Raw genomic sequence first — 23,129 nt, forward strand, 5'->3', positions numbered from 1 at the left:
TAGCATGAATGGAACAAAATCTTTACCAAAGATATTTTTTTTTATTTTTTTTTTTACCATTCCTGAAATTTGTCTCAGCCAAAATGAACACGTGCACCAGGCTTTACATAGCGAAGTTTATTAACACAAATGTGACTTGCTCTATCCTTTTGAGTCACTTTATTGCACAAAACTCAAAATGTGTTTCTGTTTCAAAGTAAAAAAGGAAAGTCTCATCCAAACACAAGTGATTACATCTTGAGAACTTTCCTTTTTACTTTAGGTGCATAAAAATCAAAATGTAGCAGTTCACATATGTTCTGTGGCAATAGACATCTTTACGAGACCCCAACAGAACACTCACCTGTAGGACTTCAAGACGAACCAGTGAAGGTTCCAGCAATCCAGCGCTGGACACCCCAGCGTCACTATCTGAGTAAGGTTCCTTGCGAGGCTGCGTGACCAGATTCGTGCGCAGCTGCAGCAGCCAGCACGGCTCCTCCAGACCCTCGTCAACTTCTCCAGGTTGCAGCAAGTTGTCGTCTTCACTCCGAACTGGCAGTCTCCAGTTTTGAGAGTGCTCCTGAGGTATGGCAACACCAGGGGTGCCGAGGGTGGATGTGGATCCAGGCTGCTGAAGTAGGAGTTGGATCTCAGGGAGAGGAGCTTAAGATGAGAGTAATGCACCAAAGAGTGCGAGGCAGGACACACGTACATTCACATCTAACATATGGGAGGAGAGTAAGAATGGTAAATATTTGAACTGCCAGCATTTTTAACAATTCTTTGTCCAAAAATTTTAAACTAACATGATCCAATGAATCGTTTGGAATTCTGATTGAATGAGCCGCGTTTGAAGCAGTTGTAACATGACTATAAACGCACACTTGTGACAGCACATTCTATACGAATGCTCCAAGTTGCCAAGTTGCCACGTTGCTAGGAACCACAAACAGCCTACAGTCAGAATGGTGAATAATATTACTTGTTTATACCTATAATTATTAATAATAATACAATGAATTCTTAAGAAAGCCAACATACTGTTCTACTATTTAAATCTATTATTATGATACTTCTGAGACCCAACATTTCTATACTTAACTCCTCCTAGAGCTTTCAAGCTACATAAACCAAGCTCTGCACCTTTAGACCTTCAGACTGTTCTGACTTAGTTTGTTATATGTTTTCTAACTGATCGGACTAACGGTTTCTGTACAGCAGACAATCAAAAACAGGAAAAATCCCATAGACTTCAATTGACGGAATGTTCAGATGAGCCAGGACTATTCAAACTCCTACTGTCAAAAATTCAAATATAAACAAACCCAAACAAAGCCTTTCATATGCTTTAAGCTTTTTTTTGTCCCTCCCTTCTTTCACTCTCTCTCTCTCTAAACATGCTAGCAATACCTAGCTATAAGCTAAAACATGCTAGCAATGCCTAGCTACATGCTATCATCACCTAGCTACATGAGAAAACATGCTAACAACACAAGAGGCAAGTCAGACCACTTGGCAGCCATCTTTGGAAAGCTCCCGGGCAGGCTGGCCAGCTATTTTCAATGCAAACAAGCACCATATAAGTGCAGCTTCTATCTACTTGAATGGGGAAAGACCGAAATCTCCTAAATGATTAGTCAAGTTTATGATCAAAGAAAATATTTTAAATCAGCAGGCAGGCAATTGACAGGCGAAATCTGTATCTAAAAGGTGACTGGCTCTTTCACCTGGAAGGCAGGACTTCCTTTTCTACATCTGCTGACCACTGGGCATTCCATGTTTTCCCATTCATTTTAATACCAGTGTTCGGTTTCTGCTAAACTGTCTCTGGCTATGCATAGCTAGCCTACATGCTAACACATGCTAGCAACACCTAGCTGCATGCTAAAACATGCTAGAAATATTTACTTAAATGCTGAAACACGCAAGCAATGCCTAATTTAATGCTAGTAACACCTAGCTACATGATAAAACATGCTAGCAACATGCTAGCAATGTCTAGTTCAATCTAGTTGACCATTGGTGTCATATTGTTTTTTCCACTGCATTAGCAAAGCAATATGCCTACTTTAAAATAGCTTCATCTGCTTTATTTGAACAAGTAATGTTCTTGACATACTACCTCTGTGGTGCACATACGGACGGATCCATTTCCACAGTGGGCTCAGCAGACCTGGTCTCAGACAGTTATAGGGCACATTGGACACCAGGTGAGCAAATGTTCCAGAAGAATAGCAATACCTGACCAAAGCATCTTGTGAGTACAGAAGGGAAAAAGGGACTAAATAATTTTTTAACTTTTACCAAAAAATTTCAAAAGTTTAGGGTCACATATTTAGAACAATATCAGTGAATGTAAAGTCTCTACAAGCAAGTGGCTTCAAAAACTATTTGGACATTTAAACCACACTATACTGTTCAAATACTTTATAGTTGTCAGACTTTGCTGGAACACGTCCATAGTTAATGTGATGAACTACACCTTTGGTAACTCTGCTAGGACACCTGTGGAAAGTTGAGGGAACTCACTTTGTACAGCCACTAAAATGAACTTGGGACCAACTGGTTAACATCAATTGTTAGTGGCAAAATAAAGGAAAAATAAAAACAATCACTGACACCTCATGGGGATTTGCTGTATTAAAATCTTTCATCATTGACAATATCCATCCATATTTGTTTCCCTCACTTCAATGCATATTTTGTTATTTTGATTAGATAATGAAGTGTTTTAAATTGAAGTATGGACATGCAAAGAAAAATGTGACTATATAGAAATGTTCCCCGTCAACACATACATCATGTCTCCAACTTCATATCTTGTGAATAATAAACCTTATTCCTTATTAAACCTCATCTGGTGATATATATATATAAACAGTATATATAAAACACTTCATCTGGTGAATATATAGACTTAATATAAACCATTGTAAACGAGTCTCCGTCATTTCAAAATAAGTCACATAAAACACATAAGTGTGTTTCAGGCTTGTTTAGTTAAAAGTTCTATGTTATGCACCAAATCTTAATTTTTTTCCATTTTATTATTGGGATTTTGGTTGAAAAATAAACTGCATCAGGGATTTTATTCATTTTGGACTCTTAAAGTGTCTATGTCTGTGCCCGTCAGAGTAAGGAAAGACCAAGAAACATTTACAAAATGTTACACTATATCGGCTAATTAATCAGTTATCAATCTTTTCCACCACCTTAGTATTAGCAAAATCTACTAATGGTTGACCTTTACTTACAACTCTTTGGATGTAAAGGCTAATAAGGCTTATGCTTAAATGCTTGAAAATAGTTTTGTGGACAATAACAAATATAAACTGTGACTATGAATGAAATTCTTTAATAAACTAAAAAAATGTTTTCATCCTTTAAGGATTTGTTTGACCGGATATTGGAGCAAAAGCAGCATCCCAGGTGGCACCTCAAAGTTGGTTTAGAAAATGCCCAGATTGTGCAGAGCTGTAATCTAGGCAAAAAAAAGTGGCTAAAATGTAGTGTACATATTGGTTTAACATTTTTTGGTCACTATTGAGACCAGGGCTAGTTGTCTCACTTTCCTTACTCCAATGAATATTTCTCAGAGTAAGTTTCTTTTTTCAAAGATGATTTCTGTACAGCCAAATACCTTAAAATCTTGGCTACAAAAAAAAAAAAAAACCCTATAATAGGCTTTTCAGCAAAAGTTAAGAAGTAAAACAATTACAAAGGACAAAATTATTAAACAATAAATATCAAAACATTGTTTTGACCAAAACGTATTGTAATTAATAAATTAAATACAATACAAATGTGACAACATGCCCTGACTGTCATGAAAAATACCTTTGTCCTAAAAACTAAAATCTATCTTCGGTAATCTTTCGGTAAAAATCTGCCTTCATAATACAGTTGACCTTTGCCTTAATGTATGCCAGTGTGCTTTTATTGCATTCACATTTTATCCAAGAACTATTACAAAAATACGATGACAGTGAAAAGTTACTTTGTAGTTCACAAAAAATATTCTATTTTAAGAGGGTTTTGAACTAGACATTTGAAGCCAACAAACAAAAGAAAATGCTTGAAAATTGTTTAATTGGGCTTTTGACTCCAAGTTCTATAGTTACAGAGATATAGCCTTTGTGAGAACTTTCCTGTGTGACAAGCCCCAGTCTCCCCTAATTACTATACTTCCATTTGTGTCATTTTGTAGTGGTGATGGCTTTACTATTATAATAAAATGTGTTGTCTAACCCTAATGTCTCTAAACATAGAGGAAGTGCATATTTACAACCAATGTCAAAATTCAGATATTTTGTTTTGTTACAAAATATAAAACAAGCTAAAATATGTGTATACATGCATACGTTTTCTAGGTCATTTACCACCTGTCAATGTTTTATTTGACCTAATAAGGTAAGAAAGCTATCAGAGTATTAATGGTGCTCGCTCAAACCAGAGTTTAGATTGCGTTCCTCCCTCAGGGTCAGAGAATTCTGAGTCAGAGCTTCCTTTCTTCTAGGAGGGGTAGATCTGATGAGTCACTCCTGATGTGGATGTCAGACTAGAGGACTGAGAGCCAAGTGACCAGCCACTTTGATCAACTCCTCCTCCCCCAGATTTAAGAGGCTCATCACCCTCTTCATTCCTCTTCTCTTCAGCTCCAGCTTTCTTCCCTTTCCCATGAGATTTAAATTTCTTGTTCTGTTGGGACTAAAGTAGAAATAATGTAACATTTAGAGAATATACAGTGGTGTGAAAAGGCGTTTGCCCCCTTCCTGATTTCTTATTTTTTTTGCATGTTTGTCACACTTAAATGTTTCAGATCAAACAAGTTTAAATATTAGTCAAAGATAACACAAGTAAACACAAAATGCAGTTTTTAAATGAAGGTTGTTATTATTAAGGGAAAACAAAATCCAAACCTACATGGCCCTGTGTGAAAAAGTGATTGCCCCCTAAACCTAATAACTGGTTGAGCCACCCTTAGCAGCAACAACTGCAATCAAGCGTTTGCGATAACTTGCAATGAGTCTTTTACAGCGCTGTGGAGGAATTTTGGCCCACTCATCTTTGCAGAATTGTTGTAATTCAGCCACATTGGAGGGTTTTCGAGCATGAACTGCCTTTTTAAGGTCATGCCACAGCATCTCAATAGGATTCAGGTCAGGACTTTGACTAGGCCACTCCAAAGTCTTCATTTTGTTTTTCTTCAGCCATTCAGAGGTGGAATTGCTGGTGTGTTTTGGGTCATTGTCCTGCTGCAGAACCCAAGTTCGCTTCAGCATGAGGTCACGAACAGATGGCCGGACATTCTCCTTCAGGATTTTTTGGTAGACAGCAGAATTCATGGTTCCATTTATCACAGCAAGTCTTCCAGGTCCTGAAGCAGCAAAACAGCCCCAGACCATCACACTACCACCACATTTTACTGTTGGTATGATGTTCTTTTTCTGAAATGCGGAGTTACTTTTACGCCAGATGTAATGGGACACACACCTTCCAAAAAGTTCAACTTTTGTCTCGTCAGTCCACAGAGTATTTTCCCAAAAGTCTTGGGGATCATCAAGATGTTTTCTGGCAAATATGAGACGAGCCTTAAATGTTCTTTTTGCTCAGCAGTGGTTTTTGTCTTGGAACTCTGCCATGCAGGCCATTTTTGCCCAGTCTCTTTCTTATGGTGGCGTCATGAACACTGACCTTAACTGAGGCAAGTGAGGCCTGCAGTTCTTTGGATGTTGTTGTGGGGTCTTTTGTGACCTCTTGGATGAGTCTGAGCTGCGCTCTTGGGGTAATTTTGGTTGGCCGGCCACTCCTGGGAAGGTTCACCACTGTTCCATGTTTTCGCTATTTGTGGATAATGGCTCTCACTGTGGTTCTCTGGAGTCCCAAAGCTTTAGAAATGGCTTTATAACCTTTTCCAGACTGATAGATCTCAATTACTTTCTTTCTCATTTGTTCCTGAATTTCTTTGGATCTCAGCATGATGTCTAGCTTTTGAAGATCTTTTGGTCTACTTCACTTTGTCAGGCAGGTCCTATTTAAGTGATTAAGTGTGGCAGTAATCAGACCTGGGTGTGACTAGAGAAATTGAACTCAGGTGTGATAAACCACAGTTAAGTTATGTTTTAACAGGTGGGGCAAACACTTTTTCACACAGGGCCATGTAGGTTTGGATTTTGTTTTCCCTTAATAATAACAACCTTCATTTAAAAACTGCATTTTGTGTTTACTTGTGTTATCTTTGACTAATATTTAAACTTGTTTGATCTGAAACATTTAAGTGTGACAAACATGCAAAAAAAATAAGAAATCAGGAAGGGGGCAAACACTTTTTCACACCACTGTACAACTACAGTGTGCAAATTACAAACAACAGTTATACTGTATTTTTGACACGTGCACTTAATGCCATGACATTTTTTAACTTGTTCGGCTAAAATGATTTGGCCACATACCCCTGGAGCTTTTTTTCTGTGCACTCGAGTCTTGTGAAAGTTCAGGTTTTGCAGAGAGAATGGTCTCATACTGAGGAAGAGGAGCTGGGTACAACACCTGAGGCATCTCCACGCTTATTCCAGGTAGGCCAAAGGGACAATGATAACGTCAAACAACTGTGGGAATCAATAGGATTCTTGTAACATTCCGAACATCTCTACCAATATGATCATTGACTTTACAGGACCTTTCCCGCTTTGAGATGGCTGGATAAGGATTTTTGAAAATTTTTCAAATTCAGAACGATTCGTTAATGAATCATTTAGACCAATTTGGTAATTCGTTCGGGTGATTCATTAAGAAATTTTATTTTACAAAAAAGCATTATCTAGAAAAAAACTAGACTAGATAACTGTAGAAATGTCCATGATTTTTTCATGACATAAGATTGTATTAAATTCCATTACTTTTCTGGTCCTGGAATGTTACAGGCCACAATTTTAGATTCCTAGATATTTCTAGGTCTTCCATGACCATGGAAACCCTTTAAATTGCAATCTGCAAATATATAGTTGTCAGAACACAGACACACACGCACGCACGCACGCACGCACGCACACACACAGAGTACATATACAGCATATATATTGTATATATATCAGAATCAGAATCAGAATGAACTTTAATGCCAAGTATGCTTACACATACAATTTGTCTTGGTGACAGGAGCTTCCAGTGTACAACCATACAAAAACAGCAGCAAGTCATAGATAATAATAAAAAATAAAAAATAAAAAATAATTATACACATACGTACAGACACACATACATACATACATACATACATACACACATACATGGGTAGTGCAAATCTAATACAATTCTGTTATGTACAGTACAAATGGGGTTTTTTTTTTCCCAGAGGAATGAAATGGCAGAAGAGGTTGGATGTGTTGGATAAATATAAGAAAGACTAAACTGTGTATTGCACATAGTTATTGCTCAATGGGGTAATTTAACTGTTCATGAGATGGATAGCCTAAGGGGAAAAACTCTTCCTGTGCCTGACGGTTCTGGTGCTCAGAACTCTGAAGCGTCGGCCAGAAGGCAACAGTCAAAAAGCTAGTGGGCAGGGTGAGTGGGGTCCAGAGTGATTTTTTCAGCCTTTTTCCTCACTCTGGAAGTGTATAGTTCTTGAAGTGGGGGCAGGGGGCAACCAATAATCCTTTCAGCAGTTCGAACTGTCATTTGTAGTCTTCTGATATCTGATTTCGTAGCTGAACCAAACCAGACAGATATTGAAGTGCAGAGGACAGACTCAATGACGGCTGAGTAGAACTGTATCAGCAGCGCCTGTGGCAGGTTGAACTTCCTCAGCTGGCGAAGGAAGTACAACCTCTGCTGGGCCTTTTTCACAATGGAGTCAATGTGTGTCTCCCACTTCAGGTCCTTTGAGATGGTAGTGCCCAGGAACCTGAATGACTCCACTGCTGCCATAGTGCTTTTTCTCCTCCTAAAGTCCACAATCATCTCCACCGTTTTGAGCATGTTCAGCTCAAGGTTGTTTTGACTGCACCAGACAGCCAGCTGTTCAACCTCCCTTCTGTATGCAGACTCATCGTTATCTCGGATGAGGCCAATGACAGTGGTGTCATCTGCAAACTTCAGGAGCTTGACAGAGGGGTCCTTGGCGATGCAGTCATTGGTGTAGAGGGAGAGGAGTAGTGGGGAGAGCACACATCCTGGGGGCACCAGTGCTGATTGTACAGGTGCTGGAAGTGAGTTTCCCCTGTCTCACAAGCTGCTGCCTGTCCGTCAGAAAACTGACAGGTAGACAAGGGAACAGAGAGTTGGTGTACTTTATTCTGGAGTATAGCTGTGATGATGGTGTTGAAAGCCGAACTGAAGTCCACAAAAAGGATTCTTGCATATGTCCCCGGTCTGTCCAGATGTTGCAGGATATGATGCAATCCCATGTTGACTGCATCATCCACAGACCTGTTTGCTCGATAAGCAAATTGAAGGGGATCTAGTAAGGGTCCAGTGATGTTCTTCACGTGGGCCAACACCAGTCTCTCAAATGATTTCATGACCACAGACATCAGGGCGACAGGTCTGTAGTCATTAAGTCCTGTGATTTTTGGTTTCTTTGGGATGGGGATGATGGTGGAATGTTTGAACACTTCACACTGCTCCAGTGATCTATTGAAGATCTGTGTGAAGATGGGGGCCAGCTGGTTAGCACTGGATCTAAGACATGCAGGTGAAACACCATCTGGGCCCTGTGCTTTCCTTATCCTTTGTAGTCGAAAGACACGGCTCACATCATCTTCACAGATCTTAAGTGCAGGTTGAGTAGCAGGAGGGGGGAGGAGGGGGGTTGCAGGAGGTGTTGGTGTTTGTGTGAAGTGAAGGTCAGAGTGGGTGTGGGGTGTGAGATTGGGCCTTTCAAATCAACAGTAGAACACATTCAGGTCATCAGCCAGTTGTTGGTCCACCACAGGGTTGGGGGCAGGAGTCCTGTAATTTGTAAGTTGTTTCATGCCACTCCACACTGATGCAGGGTCATTCGCTGAAAACTTGTTTTTCAGCTTCTCAGAGTATCTTCTTTTAGCCAGTCTGATTCCCTTATTCAGTGTGTTCCTGGCCTGATTGTACAAGACTTTATCCCCAACTCTGTAAGCATCCTCTTTGGCCTGACGAAGTTGCCTGAGTTCCGCTGTAAACCATGGTTTGTCGTTGTTAAATGTTAAATAAGTCCTAGTAGGAATGCACATACCCTCACAAAAACTGATATATGATGTAACAATATCTGTGAGCTCATCCAGATTGGTGTCTGCAGCCTCAAAAACACTCCAATCAGTGCAGTCAAAGCAGGCTTGTAGTTCCAGCTCTGCTTCGTTGGTCCATCACTTTACAGTCCTTAATACAGGCTTAGCAGATTTTAATTTCTGTCTGTAGATTGGAAGAAGATGAACCAGACAGTGATCAGATAGTCCCAAAGCTGCTCTAGGAACAGAGCGATATGCATCCTTTATTGTTGTATATACATATATATATATATATACACACACACACACACATAATCATGTATCATAATGCAGTACTGACTGTACAGAAGACAATATCCTCCACGTTAGGTGGTTTGGGGTACTATAGTGTCAGCAGCAGGATTCCATAAAATACACCTTTATATGGCTCCTCTAAATATGGCTGATCAGGAACACTAGTACACACACACACACACACACACACACAAACATTTGTTTAATGTTTCATAATTATTTTTGCTTCTATTCAAATGCCTTTTATATTTAGACCCAGACTTTCAATCTTAAATACTGAAAATCCATCATAATATTATGAATCATTACTTGTTGAAAATTATGATAATTTCACCAAGTAAAAAGAAAAAAAACATTAATATTTATTGTAGTGCCTGTATCTTATGAAACCATAAATATATTAAATATGACTACAATGTACCTGCAACTGGTTTAGAAGTTGATGAATCAATTGGCACATTTTGATGACCAGATGATCTTGGCTGAGAGGAACCAGACGACTCGCTTGCACAAGCAGCTTCCACACAACCTAAGATGACAGGATGCCTGTGTCTCAGAACCTGGTGAACTGCCCACCAAGACAGCATTTTTTTTTTGGGATCACGGATGTCTGTGATACCCCAAAATACTGTCAAGGTAGGACAGTACCAACTTGGCCAAGCTGGTTCTCATCTGGTCAGACAGCTGGTCTTCAAAACTGACTAGCTGGCAGGTGCCCTAAACTCTTTTAAAAGCAGAAAACAGACCAGCAGACCAACAAACCAGGGATATCAGATAATTATTAGCAACCAAAAGCTACTGCTAATAATAAGAGTTGTTACCAGGAAATGGTAACAGTTTCAGATATTGGTTTTAGTTGCCCTCTTTGGTCAAGCTCTTAACACACCTAGGCTGGTGACCTGCCTACCTAGACAACATTTTAAGGCATCACATACACAATTCAGTTGACAGCCTTTTGGGCATCAAACTCATATAGACCTTATTCACGCTAGTGCCATTTTTGATTTTTAATGGGAATGACAACAAAGCTGTGAGGGATAAAAAATACAGTCCCTTCAAATGGACTGTACTGCAGTTTAAAGTGTTTTTGGAATGTTCCACAGACAAAACATTGAGAAAATATCTGTCCAAGGACATTCAGTATACAAAGAACTCCAGACAACATGTTTTGTGTTGTGGAAAATCAGATATGATCTAGGAGATTTATACAGCTTTATACTGTTCTTGCCGTTGAAGAGACTGTAAGTCTATCCCTCACAGCCTCGTTTTCATTCCCCTTAAAAATCAAAGATGGTGCTAGCGTGAATAAGGTCTACAATTCCCAAACCTGTGGTCTAGGTAGGAAACTAATTTGAGACAAATCCCATATAGACCTTATTCACAGTAGCACCATCATTTTTAACGGGAATGAAAACGAGGCTGTGAGGGATATATTTGCCATCTGTTCAATGGCAGTGAGCCACCTACCTACACAGCATTTTTGGTCATCATCAGAATGTTCAAATCAAACATTCGAACACAGCTATGCTTATTTGCTCTCTCCTGTATTGCTCATTTATCACCTAGGCTGTCTCAAAACATTAGCTGCCTATCTATTGTTTGCTGTTACAGGGGATTGCAACATTTTCATATACTCTTTTTATTTGCTTTCTCCTGTTAAGACAGGGACACCAAGGATATGTCTCGAAACCTAGTGAGCTACCTAACTAGTCTGCATGTTGGGGTATCAAAATGTTCGATTTGAACTTTGAACACGCCAAATGAACATACAATTCGAACTTTTGAATGCGCCAAATGAACGTTCGAATCGGACTTTTGAACGCGGCACATGAACGTTCGATTCAAACCTTTGAACGCGCTAAGTGAACGTTCGAATCGAACTTTTGAATGCGCCGAATGAACGATCGAATCGAACATCATGCTACGCCAAGTTTATTTAAACAGCGGCTGATCTGTTCCTGCGCTTCCTTTGATGAAGGGGTAAACCTTGACGCATTGAGTGAGGGTGATGTAGGCTGATGTCCCTGTGTGTTGCGATGAAAAGAAAAATGTAAGTTCAAATCAAAAAATGTTAACTGACCGGCCATCAAAATTGCGGCTTTACTATGGCAACCAGGATCCACATCCTAGGTCGTCCGGAACTTCTCGTTTATAAATTAAAAGATTTTATTTTTATTTTTAAAAGTCTTTTTTATTAAAAGCTTTATTTTATTAAAAAAAATTACTTGAGACTTCACTTGGACTCCTTTAGTCTTTACAAGGACAAATATTTTCTAAGCATATTGCAATAAAGTTTAGATACAAGGGAGTCTCTCGTGCACTACCTGTTGCTTTTTCCTGTGAAAATGTGTCATTTGCTTCCTTTGTTCTAGGAAATTTCCCTCAGTATAGATAGATAGATAGATAGATAAAATGAAATTAATTCCCTTCTAACAGTGTTTATAAAATTAACCTGCAGCACTTAGGAAAGTCAAATTATTTTTTATTTGTATAGTGCTTTTCACAATATACATTGTTTCAGAGCAGCTTTACAGCTTTATTGTAATGTTTTAAATGTCTTAGTAAACAGCTTCATTTAAGACTTCACGTTGTCTTGTGATAAAAGACCGAGACCCTAGACATGACTCAGACTTAGCAGTGAAATGGACTCTGCATCAGAGACTCATGAACATCGCTGCTAAATATTTCAAATTGTGTGGCAACTGCAGTCAAATTAATAGTAATTTATAGTTATATACTGCATGTTAGTGTCAAGGACAACAAAGCTATGTTGAACATTTGAAGGTGCAGGTAAATCCATAAGAGTGGTGCACTTGATATGCCAATCTGAAAGTTGCTCATTGTAAGTTCGGTGGGTTGGGCGACACTTAATCACGCGAGACACTGGAGACTTTCTACCATTGCTTGTAATCTTTGTCAAGTACATCCCCTGGCAAAAATTATGGAATCACCACACTTAGAGGATGTTCACCCTGCTTTTTTTACTTTGTAGCAAATAAACAATTCACAGATATGACACAAAACAATTTTTGTTTAATAGCTGAACATTCTGGCTTTGGGAAACATCCCTCAAATAAATTAAATTACATTATTTTAATTAATAGTATTTTTTTTTTTCATATCAAGTAGAGGAAAAAATTATGGAATCACCTTGTAATTCGCATTTCTAAAACAAATACCGGCACAAGTCTAAAATTGCAAATTAGTCTGCAATTAAATGAGAGTGCTTACAGACCTTAACGAGCTGTTGAACTTGGCTAATTGAAAGGAAACATGGCCCCAACAAGAGAGTTGTCAATTGAAACAATGGAAAGGATTATAAAACTCCTTCAAGAATGAAATCCAACATGGAGTGTGGCAAAGTAGTTGGTTGTTCCCAGCCAGCTGTGTCTAAAATTTGGTGCAAGTATAAACAATATGGGAAGGTTATAAAAGGAAAACATATGGGTAGACCAAGGAAGACGTCAAAGCTTCAGGATAGAAGACTCAAAGCAATACGCCTTGAAAATAGAAAATGCACAACAAAACAAATGAAAAACAAATGGGTGGAAACAGGAGTCAATGTTTGTGTCAGAACTGTAAGAAATTGGTTGAATGAAATGGAAATGTACATATAGAAAATGGAATGGAAACCAGTACTAACACCTAAACAGAAGAAAACAAGGCTACAGTGGGCTAAAGAGAAGCATTCATGGAGTGTGGATGATTGGATGAAAGTGATATTCAGTGATGAATCACGAATTTGCACTGGCCAAGGCAATGATGCTGGAACTTTTGTCTGGTGCCATTCTAATGAAACATATAAAGATGAATGCCTGAAGAAAGCAATCAAATTTCCCCAGTCATTTATGATATGGGGTTGCATGTCAAGTAAATGACCAGGGCAGATGGCGATCATTACCTCAACAGTTAATGCCCAGGTGTACATTGAAATTTTGGACACTTTTCTCATTCCATCGATAGAAAATAGGTTTGGTGATGAAGTCATTTTTCAGGATGATAATGCATCTTGCCACAGAGCAAAGAGTGTTAAAGCTTTTCTTCAGGAAAGGCATATCAGCTCAATGACATGGCCAACAAACAGTCCAGATCTCAATCCGATTTAAAAATTATGGTGAAAATTTAAAAAATTGGTTCATGACAACGCTACATCCTGCAAAGCTGATATGTCAACCGCTATTCAAGAAAGTTGGAACCAGCTTGATGGAGAATATCCTTTTTCATTAGTGAAGTCCATGCCTCAAAGAATTCAGGCCATCATAAATGCCAGAGGGGGAGCAACAAAGTACTAATTGTGATTTTTGTTTTGTTGATGATTACATAATTTCTTCCTCTACTAGATCTGGAAAAAAAATATGCCATTAATTAAAATAATGTAATTTAATTTGTTTGAGGGATGTTTCACGAAGCCAGAATGTTCAGCTATTAAACAAAAATTGCTTTGTGTCATATCTGTGATTTGTTTATTTGCTACGAAGTAAAAAACTGGGTGAACATCCTCTAAGTGTGGTGATTCTATCATTTTTGCCAGGGGTTATAATAAGCTCATGGCAGATCCATTCCATTTATGGGTGTCCATTGATGGACCCATTCATGGGTGTACATTAGTGCATATCCTAGGCAGAGCTTAAGAAAATCAGTGCAGATTTTAGGTTCTCGGGGAAGCGAAAGCCTCAATAGCCATATCAGAGCAATAAACATGGCACATTGCTCCAATTCTGAGCCATGTCACCAAGGAGCTGTCCAAACAGACATCCAACTAGCAGTATGGCCACACGTATCAGCACATCTTGGCTGACCGGCAGGGGTGGAGCCAGGAGTTTTTCACAGGGGTGGCCTGGCAGGGGCCAGCGATATGTCTGTAGTGGCACAGAAAAACAAAGGCAGCATTTCCATATCGTCGGGGGGTGATACAGTGACACACAGGGAGGTGCGGCGACCTTGGTGTGTGCACATGTTAAGACTCCTGTGTGTTGTGGTTGTACAGAGACAGTTCCACCTCTAAAAACTAAATTGTGCCCAAGACAAAAAATGACCAAATTGGCAGTTGCGAGTGGGGTGGTCCCTGTGAGTAGGACCGCTGAATGTTTAAATATACTTTAAAAAGAGGGGTAAAAGAAAACTCATCAGAAAAGCATCAAAGCCTTTGGTAAATGTACATGCTTGAAATCTGAGAGGTATTGTATCTCTTTAATGGCTCTGTGTTTCCAGGCAGGTCTGTTCATTAAATGTTGCAGAGTTATTCTTGTGCAACTTCACAAAACCAACAAGGTGCTTGGAAAAAGAAAGAAGAGTAAAATTGAAAAGCAAATCCAGCAGCACTTGTGGAGTGGAGAATAATTCAAACTTTATTTTGCCAACACGTTTCGGCATCTAGGCCATCATCAGGGATAAACAAATACAAGTGGATAAAAGGGTCTTTCAAATACAAACAAAGGAAGAGTACAAATTAACAAACAACCAGTCAAAGGGCTAGAATGAAATCACATGGTATAGTACCTTCAAATTATATCACAGTGAGAAGAAATCATGTGATTAACTTTCAACCAATGGTATCTTCTTGTCTTCTTGTGAACTGTAAAAATGTCTCCTCTAATAAAAATACATAAAAACAACCAAACATTTTGAAAAATACATGAACAATTGTAATATGCATAAAATAATTATAAACAAAGAGTTGATCAAATTAGGAATTTAAAACAATTGAAAGATTTATAAGAATTCTTTTAAAATCAATTCTTCATTCATCCCTTCTGGGAACAGACTCTTTAAATAAAAAGTCCCCAAACCCTCTCTCTTTTTACAGAGCTGATCAGTGTTGCCTCCTCTTGATTGGGATTTTATGTTCAATACCAAAGAACAAAAAGGAGGACATGGGATGGTTCTGTTCTTTAAAGTGTCTTGCCATGGGATTGGCAAGGTCACTCCTTCTAACTGAACTCTTGTGTTCAGTGATACGGTCTTTTAGGCAGCAAGACGTTTTCCCAACATTAAATTTTTCACAAGGGCATTGAATTATGTATATTACATTTTTTAGTTTTGCATGTGATAAAACTTTTTATATAAATATTATCTTTGTATACTGGATGATTAAAGAACTTAACATTTCTTGTATATTGGCAATTAATACAGTTACCACATTTAAAGTTTCCAAGAGGAACTGATCCTGTAACAACTTTGTCAATGTTTCCTGCTCTTTTGTAGGTTATAAGAGGTGGATCTTTAAATGTATTGTTTAAAACTGGATCACTTTGTAACAAATGCCAATATTTTTTGACTACCTTGCTGATGTCAGTGATTTTAGGGACGTAAGTGGTACAGTATATAAGGCCAGGTTTTGATAAGGAATTTCTGTATGGGTTCAGACAATCTTCATGTCTTTTAGCATACACTCTCTTTTCTGCATTTAAAAGACATTCTTCTTTATAGTTTCTCTCTCTGCATTTTGTAATCATTTGTTGTTTACTTCATAATCCTCACTGTTTTCACAAATACATTTCAACCTTGTAAGTTGGCTTATTGGCAGGCTCCTTTTTAAGGGGCAGGGTGAAAGCTTTGGCCATGTAGAAGAGTGTTACTATCCATTGATTTAGTATAGAGCGATAAACAAAGACTTGTTCCTCTTTTCTTGACATATATGTCAAGGAAACTAATTTCTTCAACACTATAGGTTAAAGAGAAGTTACATCCACCAAAGTTAGCTTAAAAAGTGCAAGAAATCATGAAGAGTGGTAACTGGGCCTTTCCAGAGTACGATATCATCAATGTATCTTTTCCATGATATGATGTATGAGAGGAAAGGGTTTTTTTGTGGTTCATATAAGACAGTTTCTTTCAAAAGGCCCACAAACAGGCATGCAAAATTAGGTGCCATTTTTGTTCCCACTGCAGTTCCTGAAATCTGTAAATATGGGGTATCATTGAAGAAGTAGTTCCTTTTTAAAACAAGAGGCCAAACTGGTTAAAAAGGCTGTTGATGGTGTTGTCGCCATCCTCAAATTTAGAAAATGTTCTAATGCCTCAAGTCCTTTGTTCTGGTCGATGTTAGTGTAAAGAGATTTTATATCAAGGGTGCACAAGATTGTGTCAGCATCAATTTGTGGAGGACGTTTTAGACAAAGTTAAACTCAGAGCTGTCTTTAAAATAAGCTTTTAAATTGGGGACAAACGTTTTAATATGATTGTCTACAAAACTCAAGATTTTGTCCACGAGACTACCCATCCCAGAGACGATGGGTCTACGTGGGGGATTCTCAAGATTTTTGTTAGTATATATATATATATATATATATAAAGAAAGCCTTCAAATGATGTTTTGAAGTTGATTCTTTAGGGGAAATATCATCATTGAGAACACCATCTTCAAGGAGTAATTGTAGCTCATCCTGAAATGTTATGGTTGGATCCCCTGCTAATCTCTTATAGAAACTTGAGTTTTTTGTATACTTCAGATTCATAGTCCATCTTATCCATTACAACAATGGCACCACCCTTGTCAGCAGGTTTATTTACAATCAACGTATTTTTTTCCAAGTTCAGAAAATGCTATTTATTGTGCTCTGGAGATATTTCTGTGGAAATGCTTCCAATTTTTCAAATTCAAATTCTGTCAATTTACAATATGTTTCTATTGTGTGATTCCTATTCTTCAGAGGGATAAAAGTGCTCTTGATTTGAAAAGTCCTCTTGGGGGTAGAGGCTGGGTTACAAATAGTGTTCATAAAAAATTCTGTTCATTAGTAATTTAATGCTGTATACTCCCTTTCTCAGCAAAAATACATGCAGCAAGTGCTTCCATCTTGAGGAATTTGGTCATGAGTTGCACTCTGCAAGAGGTAACTGAAGACAACTGACCATGTTACATTATTACACAAACAGAGGCTGCAAAGTTACCTTAAGTATACATAATCTAATTATGGTTACAAAACAAACAAAGATCCACTATCAACCTCTAAAACAGACTTTTAAGAAATCCCATGTTTGGATCTGGCCAAATTGGGTAAAAAGAATAGCGTCTTACAAAGTATTTATGATATGTCATTCTTTAATATAATTTAAAGGCAGCGGTCAAAGCATTTTGTACAACTTCAGTGCAAAACAAATTTAGTTTCGGGAAAAACTAACAAAAATGGTCTTGTTGCTTCATCTCGTGCAACGACAGAGCAAAACTTACTGTATTGCAACATATACAAATTAAATATTATACATGGTCCATGTGCACAGCCTATATAGCTAAATTCATTAGTGTGTATGTGGGATAATGTAATATGGTCTGAATGTGGCTCAAGCCATTAGTGCATCACAGTCCAGGTTTGGAGCTGATGTCCAGCTTTCATGAATGACAGTTGTTCTTTCAGCCTGATTTGAAGAGCAGAATGGCCACTTGACCCAAGTAAAAGTAGATGAAATGCTTTGTTTCATGCGTCACGTAACTGCCAAAGTTCCGTCCCACAATACAATGCCATGTCGGATTATACTTCTTATCAAACTCCTGTAGAGAAACAACAAAAAAAAAGGTCACAATACAGGTACTTGATGAAAACAGAATGTTGTCACTCTGGTAACGCAGACTTAAAAGTTCAGTTCATGTGTCACTATTCTCAAACAACTTTATCTGACAGCTATAAAAGGACTCTATCTGCAAGAAAAAAAAAATTGTATTGCTTTTTTAAATATTAATTAAGCCAACAAAGGTGTCTCTCACACATATTTGACCTTTTTGATATATGCAGCGATGTCTTTTTCAATGTTGTACTTCTCCATGGCCTGTGTGGCACAATCCACTGCATCCTGCTGCATGTCCTCAGACATATCAGCGTTCTTTATTACTGCCTTCCTGTCAGTCATGATGGCTACAATCACAAAGAGAGAGAAAACAACTTATAAAGTTGTGGTGCAAAGAACAACATACCAACATCATGAAGCTCAAATGGCAACTTGCGAGGGTTTAAAAAAGCTGAAATGAGAAACTCACATTTTTGTTAAAGCAGCTGAACTCATTGGAGCTGTTAAGTTGCCCAATCCGTCATTTTTAAGCTGTGACTACTGTTCAAGGCGGATAAACCTAGAACAGTAACTTTAACTTTGTTATTTGTAACCAACGCAATTCCTTTGTTAACTTAGGACTTTTCTAAATGTAAAAAGATAATCTCTCATATCCTTGTGTTCATTATGCAGAAGTTACAGGGAGATGAAATACTGGCAATAACTTTACACAAACAAGGTTGGTAAGCCATTTGTATTACTTTACTAGTCTCATTTTAACCTTAAGTTCTGTGGCTATACTTTTCACACACACACACAAAAAAAAGGTAGACATATCGGTGTCAGTGCTGATAGTTGCTTTTTGGAACTACCCATTATCAGCAAAAATCTATTCAGATAATCGTTTTTTTTTTTTTTTTTTATTCCTCCATGTTCCTCTTTGGTTGGTGCCCAGAGAATTCTACAGTTAGAATGGCTTGATTCTACAGTACTACAGTGGCTTCTAGGAGTGAAACAAAACACTGAGACCTCGTGGGGATTTGATGCATCTATAATCTTTCATAATTGACAATATTCATTCATATTTTTATCCTTTTGTCAATGCACATTTTGATTATATAAATCAAGTGTTCAAAACTGAAGCGAGGGGATTCAAAGAAAAATGTGACTAAACGGAAACGTGCCCCATCAGCACATTATGTTTCCAACTTCATATCTTGTGAATAATAATAAATCTTTTTTCTCATTAAACTTCATCTGGTAAAATATATAGCATATATGCAAAACCCTTCATCTTCAATTTGGTGAATACTTGAATATAGAACAGCATTGTAACAGAGGCAAGACTCTGTCGTGTCAAAATAAGAGCCTCTTGTGTGTTTTTGGCTTGTTTACATTAAAAAGTCCCACATTATGCACCAAATCTTCATTTTTTCTGGTTATATTGGGATTTTGGTTTAACAATGCCAACTGTTGTCTGTACCTGTCATAGTAAGGGAAGATTAAGAAAACGTAAAACATTCTATGAATCAATTTTAAAAACTATGGGCCGATTAATCAGTAATCCGCCTTTTACATAACAGCAACACCCACTATCATCCTCTACACTATCAGATCACTCCTTTATTATAAAAAAAATTAAAATAAAAACTTAAGTTGTGCAGACAAAGAGAACAATCAAGAAAAATATAGCCAATATAGCCTTTGAGCCAATAAAACTTTGCAACTGTAAATTAATTAGTGAAACCAATCTTTGATCACTTAAACCTCAGAGATCTGTGAGTTTTATTCTGTGGCCTAAAACACAACTGTAAATCAACTGAGAAGTCATCTAAAGAGGGAAGATCTGCAATATTTGCAATATTAACGTTTGCCTAATAAAAAAAGTTGGGCCTAAATGTTGACCTCCCAAGCCACTGGATTTACTCATCAGTTCTTCTGGTCAAAAACATCTGTTCTTTAAAAGGCAAATACAGATGCGACTGGTTTAGTTTACGGAGTCAAACATCTACTCTTCCAATCATCTTATTAAGGAACTAGTGCATCTACTAAAAAAGAACCGTGCAGTTATGATTGGACAAAAAGGAGGCCACCTCAATCAGCTCCCTCTTTAAAAGACTCTCAGGCACTCACAGTTGGGCCCAGGAGAGGGACAAGGTTGATGAAATCCATTCAGTGAGAAAGACACTGGACACAAAATGTAGAAATCAGACCTTTATCCAGCTTAGTTTTCTAAAATGAAACTACATGTAGCCCTATTGCATGTGCAACAGAAATGGCATCTACATCAGAGCCATTAAAATCACTTGCAAGCTGTAAAATGGCATTTCAACTTATACACATGGCAATGCAGTTTCATAAATAAGATGACCTTAAAGAAAATGTTAAGGATTACATTTCCTTGGACAGGAAAGTGGGAGTAAATTATGCTGCAAAGAACAATTAATAATTTACACAGCACAGGTGTCTGCCTTTGATAAGGTCATGGAGAGGGAATCACAGAAGGATGATATAACTATGCATGACAAACTGAGTGTGTTGCAAGCTGTGGCCATTATCTATATATGTCAAATTACTGTAACTTTCAACTAAGTGCTGCCATGTCAACATAAAATAACCCCTGGCTGGACTTTAGTGTACAGAGATGGGGCTATTAAAGCCATACGGTGGTGGTGTCCACGGCATCTGCTTTCCATGGTCTCTCATCTTTGGCAGAATTACATAACAGTAATTCTCTCGAGACAGCGAGCACGTTTAACTTTCATTTCACGCCAGCGACCAAATAAAAATCTTTAGAAACAATCTGCGCCGCAACGCTCCAATTCCAACAATATAATGATTTAAAATGCTTACAATTGCTAGAATTATAGCAAACAGAAAGGCCGCGATAGGTAGCGTCTTGCGGTGTGTCCACAATGTTTCATTTGAATTGTGGGCTACTGACTTAACTTGTAGAAGGCATTTAATGAAATACATTAATATTTTCCTCGTAAGCTCTGTAGCTGCATGCATAGTAAATAAAATGCATATTGCTCACCCTGTTTTGATGATGGTACGCTGGGGCACTGTGGTGTTCAGGCTTTTTCTTGAGCCACTGTGCTAAACTCTATTTAAGTCTTAACTCGACCCATGCGGCTCTGCTTGTTACTTGCATGCAACTACACGTCACGATCCCAGACGTGCCCCGCCCACAGCATTGCACCGGCTTTCTCATTGGGTGCGTTCGATCCTCACCCAGCTTGTAACGAGCGTTTTCCAGTAGCTTCCCACTGCCAGCGTTTTATTTCATCCCACAATGCACCAGTGCTAATGGGTAGGGTTGGGCGATACAACTTTTTTTTTCTCGATCTGATACGTAGTAGTTTTAGGCCAATATCGATACTAATACAGATACCTCTATTAAATAGAATTTTTATGAATTATTTGGATAAAATGAGTAACTTAAATTATTACTTAAGTTTTGTTTCTTTTTTATAGGCCTAAACAGAAAATTATTAAGCTGCTTTGTTTATACTTTAAAAATTAGTTGGTATAAGCCACATATAAAACCTCAAAATTAACCATAGTTATTATTATATGGTTACTATTACTAAAACCAAGTTACCATATGGATACTACAGTAATGCTATAGTAAAATCATGATTAATTGTATCAAAACCTTGGTTACTGCCAAAAAGAAAAAAAAACATGGTTACTACAGTCATGGTTACTATAATATTACGACAATAAATCCATAGTGAGTTTTCATAAGGGTATTATTTATTAACGAGGATTACAGATCATTATCAATGTTTTAACAACTCTGAATTTAAATAAACCTGTAAAAATTGTCAAACAAGCCCGTTATAATAAATGTCAGGTCTAGGTTTGTCATTACTTAGTGTGAATAACTCCAGATGCTGTTTTTCTGTCACTACCTCAGGAAAGCACTGCTTACTCTTTGAACAAGCGCTATGACAGAAAGGGTGCGCACTGTCTGTGACTGCTAGTGTATTTTAGCATTTCTGGCAGGTCAAGATGGGAGGAAGAAAAAATACACTGGCGGCCAAAAGTTTGGAATAATGTACAGATTTTGCTCTTATGGAAAGTAATTGGTACTTTTATTCACCAAAGTGGCATTCAACTGATCACAATGTATAGTCAGTAATAATGTGAAACTATTACAATTTGAAAAAAATTTAAGAACTTCTTAAACTACTTCAAAGAGTTCTCATCAAAAAATCCTAAACATGCAGCAATGACAGCTTTGCAGATCCTTGGCATTCTAGCTGTCAGTTTGTCCAGATACTCAGGTGACATTTCACCCCACACTTCCTGTAGCATTTGCCATAGATGTGGCTGTCTTGTCGGGCACTTCTCACGCACCTTACAGTCTAGCTGATCTCACAAAAACTCAGTGGGGGTTAAGATCCATAACACTCTTTTCCAATTATCTGTTGACCAATGTCTGTGTTTCTTAGTCCACTCTAACCTTTTCTTTTTCTGTTTCTGTTTCAAAAGTGGCTTTTTCTTTGCAATTCTTCCCATAAGGCCTGCACCCCTGAGTCTTCTCTTTACTGTTGTACATGAAACTGGTGTTGAGCGGATAGAATTCAATGAAGCTGTCAGCTGAGGACATGTGAGGCATCTATTTCTCAAACTAGAGACTCTGATGTACATTTCCCTTGTTTAGTTGTACATCTGGCTTCCACATCTCTTTCTGTCCTTGTTAGAGCCAGTTGTCCTTTGTCTTTGAAGACTGTAGTGTACACCTTTTTATGAAATCTTCAGTTTTTTTTTGGCAATTTCAAGCATTGTATAGCCTTCATTCCTCAAAACAATGATTGACTGACGAGTTTCTAGAGAAAGCTGTATCGTTTTTGCCATTTTTGAATGTGGCAACTCAAAACAAACACAAAGACAATGTTAAGCTTCATTTAACGAACCAAACAGCTTTCGACTCAGTTTGATGGCAAGTGATTTTCTAGTACCAAATTAGCAATTTAGTATGATTACTCAAGGATAAGGTGTTGGAGTGATGGCTACTGGAAATGGGGCCTGTCTAGATTTGATCAAAAATGACTTTTTTCAAATAGTGATGGTGCTGTTTTTTATATTAGTAATGTCCTGACTATACTTTGTGATCAGCTGAATGCCACTTTGTTGAATTAAAGTACCAATTTCCTT

The 23,129-nt window shown here is 37.9% G+C and overlaps 1 protein-coding gene and 1 pseudogene across 1 annotated transcript; both read right to left on the reverse strand.

Moving 5' to 3' along the window:
• The window catches only part of LOC127430518 (HEAT repeat-containing protein 6-like), a 28,276-nt pseudogene extending 18,125 nt beyond the window's left edge, over nucleotides 1-10,151 (reverse strand).
• A 7,354-nt stretch (nucleotides 10,152-17,505) lies between these two features.
• LOC127431106 (dynein light chain 2, cytoplasmic) lies at nucleotides 17,506-21,158 on the reverse strand. Its single transcript, XM_051681366.1, has 3 exons — nucleotides 21,001-21,158; nucleotides 18,195-18,331; nucleotides 17,506-17,970 (listed from the first exon to the last, which is right to left on the reverse strand). The coding sequence occupies exons 2-3, from the start codon at nucleotides 18,324-18,326 to the stop codon at nucleotides 17,833-17,835; spliced, it is 270 nt and encodes an 89-aa protein (XP_051537326.1). The 5' UTR covers nucleotides 18,327-18,331; nucleotides 21,001-21,158; the 3' UTR covers nucleotides 17,506-17,832.
• Nucleotides 21,159-23,129: the final 1,971 nt, after the last annotated feature.

The sequence above is a fragment of the Myxocyprinus asiaticus genome, chromosome 40, assembly GCF_019703515.2.
Source record: "Myxocyprinus asiaticus isolate MX2 ecotype Aquarium Trade chromosome 40, UBuf_Myxa_2, whole genome shotgun sequence".
Classification (NCBI taxonomy): Eukaryota; Metazoa; Chordata; class Actinopteri; order Cypriniformes; family Catostomidae; genus Myxocyprinus; species Myxocyprinus asiaticus.